The 17151-nt window shown below is 46.1% G+C and overlaps 1 protein-coding gene across 1 annotated transcript in view; it reads right to left on the bottom strand.

The window, feature by feature from the left end:
- The window catches only part of LOC140428631 (syntenin-1-like), a 47099-nt gene extending 33161 nt beyond the window's left edge, over positions 1-13938 (bottom strand). The window contains exons 1-3 of the mRNA XM_072515295.1: positions 13833-13938; positions 5319-5389; positions 3984-4077 (exon numbers count right to left, since the gene is read on the bottom strand). Of these exons, the coding sequence (XP_072371396.1) occupies positions 3984-4077; positions 5319-5369 (145 nt within the window). The 5' untranslated portion in view covers positions 5370-5389; positions 13833-13938. The remainder of the gene's footprint in view (positions 1-3983; positions 4078-5318; positions 5390-13832) is intronic.
- Positions 13939-17151: the final 3213 nt, after the last annotated feature.

Genomic DNA, 17151 nt, shown 5'->3' with positions numbered 1-17151 from the left:
GCTTTCCTGAACCAGCCCCGCCCCCTATGGTGCAGCTCCTGTAGCGGCCATTATCCCAGCTCCCTCATCCCCGAGTCTCACCTCCCTCCAGCACCGACGCCCACATTCCCCATCATCATCATTTTGTCTACAGAAAAGAAAAAAGGAAATTTTAGGAATTTTAACCAGAACTCTACCCACATCCCCATCCATCATCCCTCCCATGAAATATTCTTTACCCATATTTACAACCCCATATACAACCACATTCCCTCAGTTCGAGTCCAGTTTTTCCCGTCTGAATAAAGGTCCAAGCCTCTTCTGGCGTTTCAAAATAATGGTGTCGGTCCTGATAAGTGACCCACAGTCGCGCAGGCTGCAGCATGCCGAACCTGACTTTTTTTATGCAGCACCGCCTTGGCCCGGTTGAAGCCAGCTCTCCTCTTTGCCACCTCTGCGCTCCAATCCTGGTATACTCGGATCACCGCGTTCTCCCATCTACTGCTCCGCACCTTCTTGGCCCATCTCAGCACACTTTCTTTGTCCGCGAAGCGATGGAACCTTGCAACTATCGCCCTTGGCGGCTCATCAGCCTTGGGTCTCCTCGCCAGGACCCGGTGAGCCCCTTCCAGCTCCAGGGGGGTCGGAGAGGCCTCCGCACCCATCAGCGAATGGAACATCGTACTCACGTACGTCCCGGCATCAGCTCCCTCCACTCCTTCGGGAAGACCCAGAATCCGGAGATTTTTCCTCCTCGACCTGTTCTCCGGGACTTCAATTCTCTCGGCCCACCTCCTGTGCACCGCCTCGTGCGCCTCCATTTTTACCGCCAGGCCCAGGATCTCGTCCTCGTTGGTATTCACTTTATCATTCACCTCACAAAGCTCCACCGCCTGGGTCTTCTGGGTCTCCTTCAGCCCCTCGATTGCCAACAGCATTGGCGCCAGCACCTCCTTTTTCAGCTCCTCCACACATCGTTTGAGGAACTCCTGCTGGTCTGGCCCCCACGCTGCTCGCTCTCCGCCCTCCGCCATCTTGCCCCTCGTTTTGGTCTCTGCTCCAGGGCCTCTTTCCTCGTCGTTCCACCGCTGATCTCTGCCATATATTATGAGGGGGGACCTCACTGCACCTTCCCACCGGGATTAAATCGGAAAAAGCTCCGTTGGGTCTCCTCTGGAGAGCCCGAAAGTCCGTTGTCGTGGGAGCTGCCGAAACGTGCGGCTTAGCTCCGCATCGCCGCAACCAGAAGTCTCAGGTACTTTTCTTAACTTATCCTGGTTACAGGATGTTATTGGCTACTGCGAAGTAGAAAATATTGCCACTCGAAATATTCATTGACGACTCGTGAGATAAAGGTAATCTAGAGTTTCCATGGAGATTTGATTTACGATATTTTATCGCATATATATGTGCGGACAACAGGAGGGTCCATCTCTGCATCCAGCTCGCTGTTAGAGATGGAATACTGGTCTGCGGCCCAGTATCATTGTCAGTAGTTGATGATCAGTTAGCAAAGTCAATTTCCATCCATATAGATACTGGTAAAAATGTTTGATTTCGAAAATGATGCCTCGAGTTTCCTTCTGTATCTGTGCATAATTCATTTCTGCTTTGCTCAAGGATCTTCATCCAAATTCCAATGGCTTCCCTTCACTTTTGAGCTTAATGCGAGAAACCACTCCATATGATGATGCGTCACAAGCCAGTTGCAATGATAATTTTGGATCAAAGTGTGTCAGGACTTCTGATTTTAGTAATGCCACCTTCGCTTATCCAAAGGCATTCTTTAGGTTTATGTTGTTTTCTGTTAACAGCCTTTTCTGAATGGCTTCACTTCTTAATCACACACTAGTCGGTCTCTTCTGGTGTCATTCAGAACATCTCCAATTTGGCAGTATTCAGCTAATTTCTTCGAAGTAGCTACGAATTCTGTGATTGATTCACCTTATTGTTGGTTATACTGATTTCTCTCCTGAATACTCGGCTGTAAGAATATGTCCCTTTACCTTGATTCATCCACAGAGGAAATAAATTTTCTGCATCTGCGCAACTCACTCCTTTAAACATCTTAAACTTGATTAGATCTAGGGGGTAGAAGACGTGTGTGAACGTTGCCGGGGGGAGGGGGCAAATCATGTTCATATGTTTTGGTCCTGTCCAAAGCTGGAGGATTACTGGAAGGAGGTTTTTAGGGTAATCTCTAAAGTGGTGCACGTGAAACTGGACCCGGGCCCTCGGGAGGCCATATTCGGGGTGTCGGACCGGCCGGGGCTGGAAACAGGTACGGAGGCAGATGTTGTAGCCTTCGCCTCGTTGATTGCCCGAAGGCGGATCCTGTTGGGATGGAGAGCAACCTCTCCACCCTGTGCCCTGGCGTGGCGGGGGGACCTGTTGGAATTCTTGTCTCTTGAGAAGGTTAAGTTTGAACTGAGGGGAAGGATGGAGGGGTTCTACAAGTCATGGGTATTTTTCATTCTGCACTTTCAAGAATTGGATAACATCAAACATTAGGCGGGGGAGTGGTTGTGAGGGTTGGGGGGAGGGGGGCTGTGTGTGTTAATGATGACTATGGGTGATTCCTGATTCCTTTTTGTCATTTGTTTATGTTAACATGCGGGTTGCTGTTTGGGGGTTTGGTGGGAGGATGAGATTGTTGTTATTGATATGGGGATTGACATTATATTCGTTACTGATTATTGTTGGTGGGTGTAAATTTGGGAGAAAATATGAGAAAGGAAGAGAATAAAAATATATTTAGTTTTTAAACTTGATTAGACCTCACCTCAACTTTCTGAACACAAGGGACTACAATCCTGGTTCAGAAAGCTGCCCTCATAAGTAAATCATTTATCATTCTGCTGAAACCGCACTGTTTCTACATGTTTTCTGGTCGACATGTTAGAGCCAGGGAATGGTGACAGGGGTCAGAGAGGAGATCTGTAGAAACTGAGGTTTAGGGAAGGAATTCCAGAGTTTAGGGCCTTGGATGCTGAAGGCACAGCCCCAATGATGGACTGAAGGTAGTTGAGATGCACAAGAGACCAGAATTAGAATAATGCCCAATTTGTAAAGATATTCCCTGTTCCTCTGAGACCCAACACACACAACAATTTGAAGAAGGATACTGCCTCTTTCCCAGCTCACTTCTACTTGAAATCAAAATATACAGATGAGGGAACTTTGGGATTGACATATTTTCAGAACATAATGTCAGATATTTTGCAGATTATGACCTTGGCACTTGCATGTTGTATCTATTGGTTATGTTGACGGATGTTAAATACCTCATTGTTTAAGGTAACAAGGGATTAACATTTGTTGCATATTGATTAGTTAATTATACGTACATGTGTATATAAAAAGAATCAGCAAGCACTGTGCAGATTGTGTTAAAGTGGAGCAGCACGGTAACACAGTGGTTAGCACTGTTGCTTCACAGCTCCCAGGACCCAGGTTCGAATCCCGGTTTGGGTCACTGTCTGTGAGGAGTCTGCACATTCTTCCTGTGTCTGCGTGGGTTTTTTCTGGGTGCTCCGGTTTCCTCCCACAGTCCAAAGATGTGCAAGTTAGATGAATTGTTCGCGCTACATTGCTCCATAATGTCCAAAATTTAGGTGGGGTTGCTGGGTTATGGGGATAGGGTAGAGATGTGGGTTTAGGTAGGGTGCTCTTTCAGGGGCCGGTGTAGACTCGATGGGCTGAATGGCTTCCTTCTGCACTGTAAATTCTATGACTATAAAGTGGTGAAGTAAGCTCTGCAATAAATGGTCTCCTAGTGTCGGTGTCTCCTTCGCACCAGGCTTGGGACGTAACATTGTACTGGGACTGTGCCTTCTGGGGGTTGAGAGGTCCGAGGAGGTAGCCGGAAGGTAGGGAGGAGAGGGCATGGATGAAAGTGAAGACACCAATACCAAGGAGGGGGTCTAAGTTTGTGATTTTGAGATTAGTTGGGATGTAGACATTAAAATAATGATAAAGTATGTGGGTAAACTGCAATAACTCACCACTTCCGCCATCTGAGGCATCGCCTTCAATTGCTGGCGCGGCAATGGCTTCAATTGCTGGCGCGGCCTGGTTGGCTACAAGGGTGGCCTGAGCCTAAAAACAAACATTAAAATCAACTCATGCACTTAGAATAAATTATTCTGATTAGGGAATATTGGAATCACCCCATTCATCAACTGGTTCCTGTCTCAATTTTGTTTTGAAATTATTCACTCGGCTTTGCTATGTTTCTTTAGCCATTAGTTTGTATTCCTTTAGTTCGTTCAATCTTCTATTCTTAATATCGTCCCAACAGGTAGTCCAACCCCTCCCTTCGTAAGCCCTCATTTCCATATCTATTCTTATCCAGGAATAGTTAAATCTATTTATATTATTCCCTTTGTATAAACCATTGTCTACAAATTTCCCTATTGAATTACTTATCATAACTACATTCTCGGGCGGCATGTGACGCAGTGGTTAGCACTGGGATTGCGGCGCCGAGGACCCGGGTTCGAATCCCAGCCCTGGGTCACTGTCCGTGTGGAGTTTGCATATTCTCTGCGTGGGTTTCACCCCCACAATCCAAAGATGTGCAGGTTAGGTGGATTGTCCACGCTAAATTGCCCCTTAATTGGAGAAAACAAAAATAACTACATTCTACCTTTCTCCATGGCTTTCCTAGTCTGAACCTATCTATTTATCATTCGCAATCCCTTCATTTCAGACAGTGACTAACATAATCCAAATTGATACTACCCCTCTATCATTAACACAAGATTCCAATGCCAAAAATGATTCTTTGTTAACTCTGGATGATTTGCTCATCAATTTAACTGGAATTTAACTGTTAACTCAAATCTGTCAGTAATTCATGATATTTCTTCACATGTTCCAGTTTTTTAACCTTTGCCTTTAGCTTCAGATACTCGAGTGGTTCCCTGTGTTTGCATTTGGCAAGTTGTCATTGCACCTCCTCAAGTGCCACCCCTCCTCTTTGTTACTTTAAAAGTTACAACTTACATACATAACTCTTCAGTGTGTTACTGCTCAAACATTCCACGGGTTGGATAAAGAATAAAACTCTCTGCTCTGGTGGGCCAATGTGATAGATAGCCTTCTGGTGGACTTTAAGATTGAGACTGATGGCTTAGTTTTAAAACATCCTGCGCTGTGTCCCCTTAAGAATCAGGTTGCAACTGGCCAAAGATTATTTTATATGCAACCAGTTGAGGAAAAAATGCTTCTATTCTATCAGACTGGTCTGAATTCGCCAAAATTTAAAAGACTTTCCTCAATCAATCATCGACCGCTGAACCAATATAGAAACCGCATTAAAAACCATCAGAACTGACCTGAATTTCTTTGGAGACCTTCAGATCCTCCAGTGATGGATACAGAGACATTCTTTAGTCCAATCTTTGCACTGAAATGGACAGTTACCAATTACACATATAGAAATTATTTATTTAATTTCAATCATGGATTACTACACTTGAAGCATTCCAGGAAGGCATTGCCCAGCCCCGTATGGCATCAGCAATGAGAAAAGGCCATTTGACCCATGAAAACCCATCCTCCGGGCATCCTAAATGAAAAGATTTGGTGGGTCAGTCAGTCTGAGGATAAAGCGGGTTCACGTCCAGTGACCTATTTGAGGAATATTTGAGGCCCCTTTGGTATTGTGTTTTGAATTGATCAAGGTGAGATACTAATAATAAAGAAATAAGTCTTATCTAATAAATATTTAAGGGAACAATATGAATTCACAGTACAAATAAAAAGCACATCTTGAAATCATCCCCTCTCTCTGACTTGACTGTTGTCCCGGAAACAAAATTCCTTGAAAATACTTTTCTTGCCAAACCTTGCTTTAAAAGGTGGTTCTGGTCCTGCTCCAGCTTGTTTTTAAGTGATTTGGAAAAACAAACTCCTAATCTCCCTTGTGGCCCAACGCGGGACACGCTTCAGGTTGAGAACTTGTGTGGTGGATTCTCCAGAATGCATGTGCGGTATCAAGTTCAGAGAGACAACTCAGAGATAGTCATGTCCAACTCAACGGAAGGAGAATCAGTTTGGTCACCCTACAGGTACATAATCCCTCCACAAAAGGTTTCTCTCGGTGATAGAAAGAAAATTGGCCCTCTGGTCTGGCTAACATTGAGCGGTGAGGTCTTGCCTGTGCTCACGGAAATGTACAGCTGCCCTGCAGGAGTCAATGCCTTCAGGAGACGATGGGGATGAAACTGGTGGAAAATAACTAAATAGCGGGGCACTGTGGGATAAATTAGGCGAACAGGTTCCATAAACCTGGTTTGTATTTCAACAACAACAACAATTCATACTTATGCTAGGCGGCACGGTAGCACAGTGGTTAGCACTGTTGCTTCACAGCTCCAGGGTCCCGGGTTCGATTCCCTGCTTGGGTCGCTGTCTGTGCAGTCTACACGTTCTCCCCATGTCCAGGTGCTCCAGTTTCCTCCCACAAGTCCCGAAAGACGTGATTGTTAGGTGAATTGGACATTCTGAATTCTCTCTGTGTGTACCCGAACAGGCGCCAGAGTGTGGCAACTAGGGGCTTTTAAAAGTAACTTCATTGCAATTTTAATGTAAGCCTACTTGTGACAATAAAGATTATGAGCTGATTATTACAGCATCTTTAACAAATAATGAACCACCCCAAGGTGAGAGCTGAGCAATGTTAGGGAGGTGAAAATTGGCCATCTTAGTAATGATGCAGGAATGTAGTCGAAACTCTTCTCATGGCCAAATATGATGCCAAAGCTGCAAATTGCTTGGTTCAGCATCAGACAGTTAGATGGGGAAAGATTTGGTAGTTTGGGAACAGAGTATTGAGGGATGATCTGATCGAGCTGTTTAAAATGCTAGGAGGGTTTGATAGGTTAGGTGGAGAGAAATTATGTCCTCTGGTATGTCCTCAGCGACCCAAGCTGGAATTGATCCCGGGTTCCTGGTGCTGTGAGGCAGCAGTGCTAAGCACTGTGCTACCGTGCCGCCCACAGTGGCTCAGTGGTTAGCACTGCTGTTAGGTAAGGGTAGCAAGGGAAAGGTAAATCATTTGAATCAAAGATTAATTGTGATGTAACTGAAGGGCAGAATGAATAGCTGACTGGTCTCCTCCTGTTCCTAAAGTTCCTGTGTTTCCAACGGAGAACAATACCAGCCAATTCTTCTCTCGGAAAATAATAAAGCAATTTGAATTTGATTCTATTTTTACCCTGTGAAGCGCTGGTATGTATTCAAATAATGTTTTATTAATGCAAATGATACATCATGATCATCCAATCTGACGTGCGTTTTAATTGGCTTCCTGTTTCTGGTGCGGGTCCATCACAGCCTGTGATGGCAGTCTCTCTCCGTCAACTCCCTCCCCAGTTTATTCATGTATGGCATCTGGGACTCAGGACACAGTGGTAAGGCCATGGTTGCTGGTGAGGGTGGGGAGCATGTTCTCTGGTATCACAGAATCACAGAATGTACAGCGCAGAAGGAGGCCATTCGGCCCATCGAGTCTGCACCGGCTCTTGGAAAGAGCACCCTACCCAAGTCCACACCTCCACCCTATCCCCATAACCCAGTAACCCCACTCAGGGCAATTTTGGACACTAAGGGCAATTTACCATGGCCAATCCACCTAACCAATGGTATGAATTATTGGTTGCCACGGTGGGTGCTGACTTTGGATGCAGTCATTTGGAAGCTTGGCATCCCCTTGACTGGGACAGGGATGGTATTATAGAAGATGAGTATCGTTACGGGTAACACTTGGCCCATGTGATTGCCTGACTGGTTCTGCTCGCCTGAGTCACCATCGAGTCGTTTCCAGAAGGAGGCCAGTCAGCCAATGGGGTCCATTAGAGAAATCCAGTCAGTCCCACTCCCCCCCCTATACCCCTTGTCTCAGGTTTATTTCTCTCAAGTGCTCATCAATTTTGTTTCAAAATCATTGATGCCTTCCACCATCCTTGTGGGCAGTGGTTGTAGTCACTTAAGACAAGTTACACAACATTTTTCCAATTGGTTCCACTCCTGCCTCAGCTTCATCAGGTGATAATATTACACAGGAATTTTCCAAACTTTCCCTTCTTGGCCCTGGGGTTTTTCTTGGATGTTTGCCTTTCCCAGAGGATGACATAATCCTTGGGGAGGGCGAGGGGTAAAAGAGGATGGCTGGATATGGTTAGGCTGCTTTAGTGATCAGGAGTATGTGGTGAGCTAGATGGTACAGCTGATCTTTCCAGATGGTCTGCAGAACAACAGAACAGGTTAGAATTCAACTCCATCACCACCATCTCCTCCTGCCTCTGCCTCTGGGGTCTAATCCATGAGGAGCTCCTGTCAGATAACTCAAAGAATATTCTATAATCTTTATTATTGTCACAAGTAGGCTTACATTAACACTGCAATGAAGTTACTGTGAAAAGCCCCTAGTCGCCACACTCCAGCACCTGTTCAGGTACACGGAGGGAGAATTCAGAGTGTCCAATTCACCTAACAGCACGTCTTTTGGGACTTGTGGGAGGAAACCGGAGCACCCGGAGGAAACCCACGCAGGCATGGGGAGAACGTGCAGACTCCACACGGACAATGACCCAAGCCGGGAATCGAACCTGGGACCCTGGCACTGTGAAGCAGCAGTGCTAACCACTGTGCTACCATGCCGCCCATCCCACAAACTAAACCACATCTTCATAATGCAACATGGGGTCGGTTAGGTCAGTTGGCTGGACGGCTGGTTCTGAATACGGAGTGATGCCACAACCTGGGTTCAATCCCCATACCGGCTGAGGTTATTCTCAACCCGCCTTCTCAACCTTGCCCTTGCCTGAGGTATAGTGATCCTCAGGTTAAACCACCACCAATCAGCTCTCTCTCAAAAGGGGAGAGCAGTCAATGGTCTTCAGGGACTTTGGGGACTTTCATTCCATTTAAACTCCACCTTCCAAAACCTCTTGCAACAACAAAGACAAGGTTTATTCCTAGGGGGGTGGGGATTGACACATTCTGCATTGCGTCAATGCTGTCTCTTGAGATACAAACATCCTCCGCTTAATGCCCAGGGCTACAGCACCTCACTAACTACACAAAAAACTCTTTTTTTTTTTAAAACAGCTAATTCAGGATTAAATTCTCTGAACTTCACAAGATTCAGGAAACATGAAACTTCAGATTCTTTCCTGATAAAAGCCAGATAAAGTCACTTTAATGCTGGATCATCAAATACCCAATTCAATTAAACTTTTAAAATTAACTTCTCTTTCCCTCCTCATCTCTATTTTCACTATCAACAACTTATATTTATGGAGAGTCATTGAGTTTAACTGCACAGCAAGAAGCCCTTTGGCAAAACGTGTCTATGCTGGTCATCAAGCACCTATATATTCCCATTTTCCAGCACTTTCAAGCGGGAAAACATCCCAAGGCACTTCACAAAAGTGCGGTCTGACTAAAATTAACAAAACCAAAGAAGGAGATGTTGGGACAGGTGACTAAAGACTTGACCAGGGGGGTAGGTTTAAGGAGCAGCTTAAAGGGGGAGAGAGGGAGGGAGAGAAAGGTAAGGAGGACATTTCAGAGATCAGGGCTTAGACAATAATAGCCGTAATGGTTGGAAAAAGGAAGTTGGGGAGGGGTGAACAAGAGGTTAGAGCACTTGACGATTGTCTGTTGGAAGTGCTATTTTGCAATGACTTGAAGCTTTGTCTGCCTCCTGAAGGTGATCCCATTCATCCCTCAGTAAATAATACTAAAGCCACATGTGCAGTCTACATTACCCTTGTGTGTGTAATTTGCTTCTGGATCAGTCTGCCTGTATAACAGTAGCATTTACACTTAAATAATTCATCGACTGCGAAAAGATTTACTATTGAAAATCAAATTTGGGCATTCTTTTCTCTGCATGAAACTCAATATTAGATTTCGAGAAAGGAGACACTTGCAAAGCAGGTCCTGTGGCGCAGTGGGTCAGGTCCCTGCCTCGGAGCCAGAAACTCCACGTTTCGGTCCCAATCCAGGAGGCGATGACCAAGATAGCTGGGTTCATAATGTGGCCAATCAGGTCAATTATCAACTGGTGAATCCTTCCAATATGCCTGATGGTCGGTGAAAAGAGTGGGAGAGTCTCCTGGTTAGTCACACTGCAGAAGGCAATGACAAACATTGCTGTACCTTTCCAAGCTTAATCATGGACCAAGTCAATGGTTACCACTTCCCTCTTCGGACATGGTACCTAGAGACAGAGAAAGAATCCAATTGCCCTTCTCTACCTGGGTAAACATTAATGACAAGGAGAAAATGCATCACACAGTAACTTTAATCAGGGACTCACTGCCTCAAAGTGTGAATTAAAGTGAGTTTCAAAAGCAACTTCCGAGGGGGAGTTTCCATATGCTTTGAAAAGGCAACATTTGCAGGGCCGTGGGGAAACAGCCGGAGAGCCGGATTACAGAGAGTTCCATCAAAGAGCCAACATTGTCCAATAAAAGGGCCAGGTGGTCTCCTGCGCTGTATGATTCTATGACTTTAAAACTCAATTTAAAAATAATTACAAATAATGGTCACAAGATTGTTCTTCAGGGAATTAGAACTTTATATTTGGAGCGCTGCAGAGTCCCCAGAATTTGAGATTATGAATAGAGCTTGCATCAACTAGGCTTGAATATTCTCTGCAATATAGAACATTAAAGAATGATTTGATAGGGAGCTTTGGGATTTTAAAGAGTAAATAGAAAGAAACATTTTCTGCTGCTTGGGGACATAGCTTTAAAATCAGGCTCAGGCTATTCAGGAAGGACGTTCAGTGGTAGAGGGTGGCACTCTCGCTCATAAAATGCGCACACTCTAGCTCAATTAATCATTTTAAATTTGAGATGAATAGATTTGTGCTGGGCAAGGGGAAAAACAGGACATGGAGCCAGATGGGTGAATGGTGTTATAGAACCATAGAAAAGTTACGATGCAGAACGAGGCCATTCAGCCCATCATGTATGTGCCAGCCAAAATAAAAGAGAAAGAAAAATAGCCATTCATTTCAATCCTACTTTCCAGCATCAGGTCCAGAGTCTTGCAGGTTCCAGCACTTCAGATGCAGATCCTGGTACCTTTTAAACGGGTTTTGCCTTTCAGCCTCAACCACCAACTCGGGCAGTGAATCCCAAACACCCACCGACCCTCTGGGTTAATAGGTTTTCCTTCATGTCCCCGGTATCCCCGTTAACCAATCACCTTAAATCTTTGCCCCCCCCCCCCCCCCCGGTAATTGACTCGTCAGCGAGAGGGAAACAAATCTTTCCTGTCTACTCTCTCCAGGCCCACATAATTTTGTTCACCTCAATTAGGTCACTCCTTAGCCTTCACTGTTCTAAGGAAGACAACCCTAGCCTATCTACTCGCTCCTCATAACTGCAATGTTCAAGTCCTGGCAACATTCTTGTAAATCTCCTCTGCACTTTCTCCAGAGCAATTCTGTCCTTGCTGTAATGTGGTGACCAGAACTGTTCACAAAACCCCAGCTGTTGCCTGACCAGCATTTTATACAGTTCCAGCATTCCATCCCTGCTGTAGTGTTCAGTACCTCGCCCAATAAAGGGAAGCATTTCTTATGCTTTCTTTAGCACCTTGTCCGCCTGTCCTTCCTGTGGTGTATGATTCTATGAGGTTGCTCCCTTTTTCAACCCTTCGGACTATTCTCCCATTTATTGAATATTCCCTTGCTCTATTTGCAGTCCCCAAATGCATTACCTCAATTTCCTGGATTAAATTCCATTTGCCACTTCTCCGCCCACTCATCCAAACCATTGGTATCGTTCTGGAGACAACAGCGATCCTTATCACTATCAATTACTGTGCCAATACTTTGTCAACTGCAAATTTACTGATCATGCCTCCCACATTTAAGTCCAAATCATTAAGATATACAAAAAAGCCAGGGCCCCAACACTGAGCCCTATGGAACACCGCTGGAACTCATTTTCTATTCACAGAAACATCCACCGACCATTACCCTTTGTTTCCTGTTGCTAATCCAGCACACCTCCTTCCCGTGTATCCTATGAGCTTCCACCATACTGACCAACATCCACTGCACCACCCTCATCAATTCTCCAAGATATTTCCCTCCAATAATTTGCCCACCATCGAAGTCATACTGCCCGGGCTATAGTTTTCTAGACTTATGATACAGGTAGCCAGGATGTCACTGGGGGAGGCACATGCTACTTCTGTTCCTATATTTCTATTAGAAATAATAGAATTTATAACCTCCCACACAATAGCTTGCTTGTGATTTCCATGCCCAAGGGGCTGGTTTAGCACAGGGCTAAATCACTGGCTTTTAAAGCAGGCACGGCAGCACGGTAGCACACATGGCTAGCACTGTGGCTTCACAGTGCCAGGGTCCCAGGTTCGATTCCCCGCTGGGTCACTGTCTGTGCGGAGTCTGCACGTTCTCCCCGTGTGTCCACGTGGGTTTCCTCCGGGTGCTCCAGTTTCCTCCCACAGTCCAAAGACATGCAGGTTAGGTGGATTGGCCGTGATAAATAGCCCTTAGTGTCAAAAAAAGGTTAGGAAGGGTTATTGGGTTATGGGGATAGGGTGGAAGTGAGGGCTTAAGTGGGTCGATGGGCCGAATGGCCTCCTTCAGCACTGTATGTTCTATGTACAGGCTTGACCAAGGCAGGCCAGCAGCACGGTTCAATTCCCGTACCAGCCTCCCCGAACAGGTGCCGGAATGTGGCGACTAGGGGCTTTTCACAGTAACTTCATTTGAAGCCTATTTGTGACAATAAACGATTTTCATTGCATTTCAAACCAGGAGTATCCATGTTTGACCATCGTGCTGAGCGGACTAACTGCCCTCATGATAGCAAAGAGGATTGGCCTCACCACCCACAGCGAGTCTGGAACTCACTGCCTGAAAGGGTGACAGAAATCCTCATAACATTTAAGAAGTATTTAGGTATACATTTGCGATGCCAAGGCAGGCAAGGATATGGGCAAGTGCTGGAAAATGGGATTAAAATATTCTGGTGGTGGTTTTGGACTGGCACAGACGGATGGGCCGAACGGCCTTTTCCATGCTGTAGACCAATCATTATCAAACTCATCGTGACCCGTGGGTGGGTCTCGGAGACGTTGGTAAAAGTGGGTCTCGGAGGGGTCGGTAAAAGTGGGTCCCGGAGACGTTGGTAAAAGTGGGTCCCGGAGGGGTTGGTAAAAGTGGGTCCCGGAGGGGTTGGTAAAAGTGGGTCCCTGGAAAAACAGTTTGAAAAACACTACTGCAGACCTCTGTGACTCTCTGAAGAGAAATAGCTCAGACTGGCTTCCTGATGCCATCTTTGAAATGCCTCTGCTTGCGTGTGTTAGACACCTTTGATGGGACCAGGGTAAGAATTCAGATTTGCTGCTGCTCTTAATTTCGATGAGTTCGTTAGATTTTCACAGGCCTGAAAGGATGTTAAAGGGGGTCAAGTTTCAAGGTTGGTGTTGTTTAAGGAGGGAACAGTTTGTTAAGCCAGAAGTGGAGCATCGACAATACTACCTGTAAAGCGAGTGACGTGAGGCTCTGACAGACAGCACACACCCTTCGTAAATGTCAATTTAATTCACTGCGTTTCCGAGTTCGAACTTTGGGAGAATTTTACAGCCAGGTCCCTTGTATTATGACGGGAAAACAAACTTGTTGTTCAATGCTCTTATTGGTTTGAATATTACTCTATATTTAAAGAAAAACAGGGAGGAAATGGAGATCCAGAAAGGAATTCGTGACGAGAAGGAAACGAAAATCTCAGCCAGAACGAAACAAATTGATTTAAAACTTTGATCAAAGAGATGGAAAAACTGCAACTCACCCACCAGCTCCTTCCTGACTGAGGCAGCGAAGCCAGCACTTGGAAAGGGGCAGGCGGATCCCCTGAAGGAGGAAGCAGGAAGAGATCGACCGAGAAACAGATCCTGGGATTGGTTGGGGTGGATCCCCGGCCACTCATGCGTTCGGAATGTGTGTGTGAGAGCCCAGGAAGCTCCAATCCTCAGTCAAACAGGGCGAGGGGTGTCCATTTAAACCCCCAGTGTGAATTACAGAAACCATTCTCACCCTGTACCAGCTCTGGGTGAGTGAGCCACATTCCCTCAGGGGTAAAAAACAAGCATTTTACGCTGCAATTGGGTGTGTTTTACCTGGCAGTTGCAAACTAGGAGAGCCAACTCACTTTGGAGGTACACAAAGAACAAAAGAACAAAGAAATGTACAGCACAGGAACAGGCCCTTCGGCCCTCCAAGCCCGTGCCGACCATGCTGCCCGACTAAACTACAATCTTCTACACTTCCTGGGTCCGTATCCCTCTATTCCCATCCTATTCATAGTACGAAGTCTTACAACACCAGGTTAAAGTCCAACAGGTTTGTTTCGATGTCACTGCCTTTCTGTCACCGCACAGGACCTTCAACCGACGTTATACACCAGATACATTGATGACATTTTTTTCCTTTGGACCCACGGCGAAGAATCACTGAAACGACTACACAATGACATTAATAAGTTCCATCCCACCATCACTCACCATGGACTACTCTCCAAAATCAGTTGCATTCTTGGACACACTCGTCTCCATCAAGGATGGTCACCTCAGCACTTCGCTTTACCGCAAACCCACGGACAACCTCATGATGCTCCACTTCTCCAGCTTCCACCCTAAACACATTAAAGAAGCCATCCCCTATGGACAAGCGCTCCGTATACACAGGATCTGCTCAGACGAGGAGGAGCGTAACAGATATCTACAGACGTTGAAAGATGCCCTCGTACGAACGGGATATGGCACTCGACTCATCGATCGACAGTTCCAACGCGCCACAGCGAAAAACCGGACCGACCTCCTCAGAAGACAAACACGGGACACAGCCGTCAGAGTACCCTTCGTCGTCCAGTACTTCCCCGGAGCGGAGAAACTGCGTCATCTTCTTCACAGCCTTCAACACGTCATTGATGACGATGAACATCTTGCCAAGGTCATCCCCACACCCCCACTACTTGTCTTCAAACAACCGCGCAACCTCAAACGAACCATTGTTTGCAGCAAACTACCCAGTCTTCAGAACAGTGACCACGACACCACACAACCCTGCCATGGCAATCTCTGCAAGATGTGCCCGATCATTGACATGGATACCACTATTACACGTGAGAACACCACCCACCAGGTACGCGGTACGTACTCGTGCGACTCGGCCAACGTTGTCTACCTCATACGCTGCAGGAAAGGATGTCCCGAAGCGTGGTACATTGGCGAGACCATGCAGACGCTGCGACAACGAATGAATGGACATCGCGCAACAATCACCAGGCAGGAATGTTCCCTTCCAGTCGGGGAACACTTCAGCAGTCAAGGGCATTCAGCCTCTGATCTCCGGGTAAGCGTTCTCCAAGGCGGCCTTCAGGACGCGCGACAACGCAGAATCGCCGAGCAGAAACTTATAGCCAAGTTCCGCACACATGAGTGCGGCCTCAACCGGGACCTGGGATTCATGTCACATTACATTCATCCCCCACCATCTGGCCTGCGAAATCCTACCAACTGTCCTGGCTTGATGTAATTCACACCTCTTTAACCTGGGGTTACCCCATCTCTGGATCTGTAAAGATTTAATCACCTGCTAATGGTCGCATTCCAAGCATTGTTTGGCATCTTTGAATTTGTCTATATATGTGTTTCTGGGACATACCTCTTCATTCACCTGAGGAAGGAGCAGCGCTCTGAAAGCTAGAGACATCGAAACAAACCTGTTGGACTTTAACCTGGTGTCGTAAGACTTCGTACTGTGCTCACCCCAGTCCAACGCCGGCATCTCCACATCATCCTATTCATGTATTTGTCAAGATGCCCCTTAAATGTCACTATCGTCCCTTTTTCCACCACCTCCTCCGGCAGCGAGTTCCAGGCACCCACTACCCTCTGCGTAAAAAACTTGCCTCGTACATCTACTCTAAACTTTGCCCCTCTCACCTTAAACCTATGCCCCCTAGTAATTGGCCCCTCTATCCTGGGGAAAAGCCTCTGACTATCCACTCTGTCTATGCCCCTCATAATTTTGTAGACCTCTATCAGGTCGCCCCTCAACCTCCGTCGTTCCAGTGAGAACAAACCGAGTTTATTCAACCGCTCCTCATAGCTAATGCCCTCCATACCAGGCAACATTCTGGTAAATCTCTTCTGCACCCTCTCTAAAGCCTCCACATCCTTCTGGTCGTGTGGTGACAAGAATTGAACACTATACTCCAAGTGTGGCCTAACTAAGGTTCTATACAGCTGCAACATGACTTGCCAATTCTTATACTCAATGCCCCGGCCAATGAAGGCAAGCATGACGTATGCCTTCTTGACTACCTTCTCCACCTGTGTTGCCCCTTTCAGTGACCTGTGGACCTGTACAGCTAGATCTCTCTGACGGTCAATACTCTTGAGGGTTCTACCATTCACTGTATATTCCCTACCTGCATTAGACCCTCCAAAATGCATTACCTCACATTTGTCCGGATTAAACTCCATCTGAGTTTACCTGTACACCTGGAGCTTTGATCATGTCTGCCCCCACAATTCCCACGGTGTGTTTTTTAAACTAAAAAGTGTAAGAAAATGAAAAATAAGCATTTAAATGCTTGTGATATTTGCTGCTGTTTCTTTTACTCTTTCCCAGGACGTGAGCGTTTTTGACAAAGCCAGCATCTGTTCTCCAAATTGCATGGGGAAAGGGAACAGGAGGAGGCTATTCGGCCCCTGGAGCTGAGCATCATTCAATAAGATCAGGGCTGACCTGATACTTAACTCCACTTTCCTGTGCAAACCCCCATAACCCTGGGATAGCAAAAATCCAATTTGAATATATTCAATGAATCAACTTCCGCAGTCTACAGGGGGAATTACAAGGGTTAATGACCCTCTGGGAGAATAAATTGCTCCTCATCTTCATCTTAAATGGGAGAGCCTTTATTCTGAAACTTTATCGCTCGTTCTGGATTCCTGCATGGGGGGAAACATTCTCTCAGTATCCACCTTGTTGAGCACCCTCAGAATCCCATGTCTCAATAAGGTCACTTCTCATTACTACAAACTCCAATGAGCACAGGACCAACCTGCTCATTTTCCCTCCTAAGTCAACGCCTTCCCCCA

This window comes from Scyliorhinus torazame, chromosome 8 (genome assembly GCF_047496885.1).
Source record: "Scyliorhinus torazame isolate Kashiwa2021f chromosome 8, sScyTor2.1, whole genome shotgun sequence".
Classification (NCBI taxonomy): domain Eukaryota; kingdom Metazoa; phylum Chordata; class Chondrichthyes; order Carcharhiniformes; family Scyliorhinidae; genus Scyliorhinus; species Scyliorhinus torazame.
The sequence above is the reverse complement of the archived record's forward strand: the minus strand, read 5'-3'. Positions and strand labels throughout refer to the sequence as shown.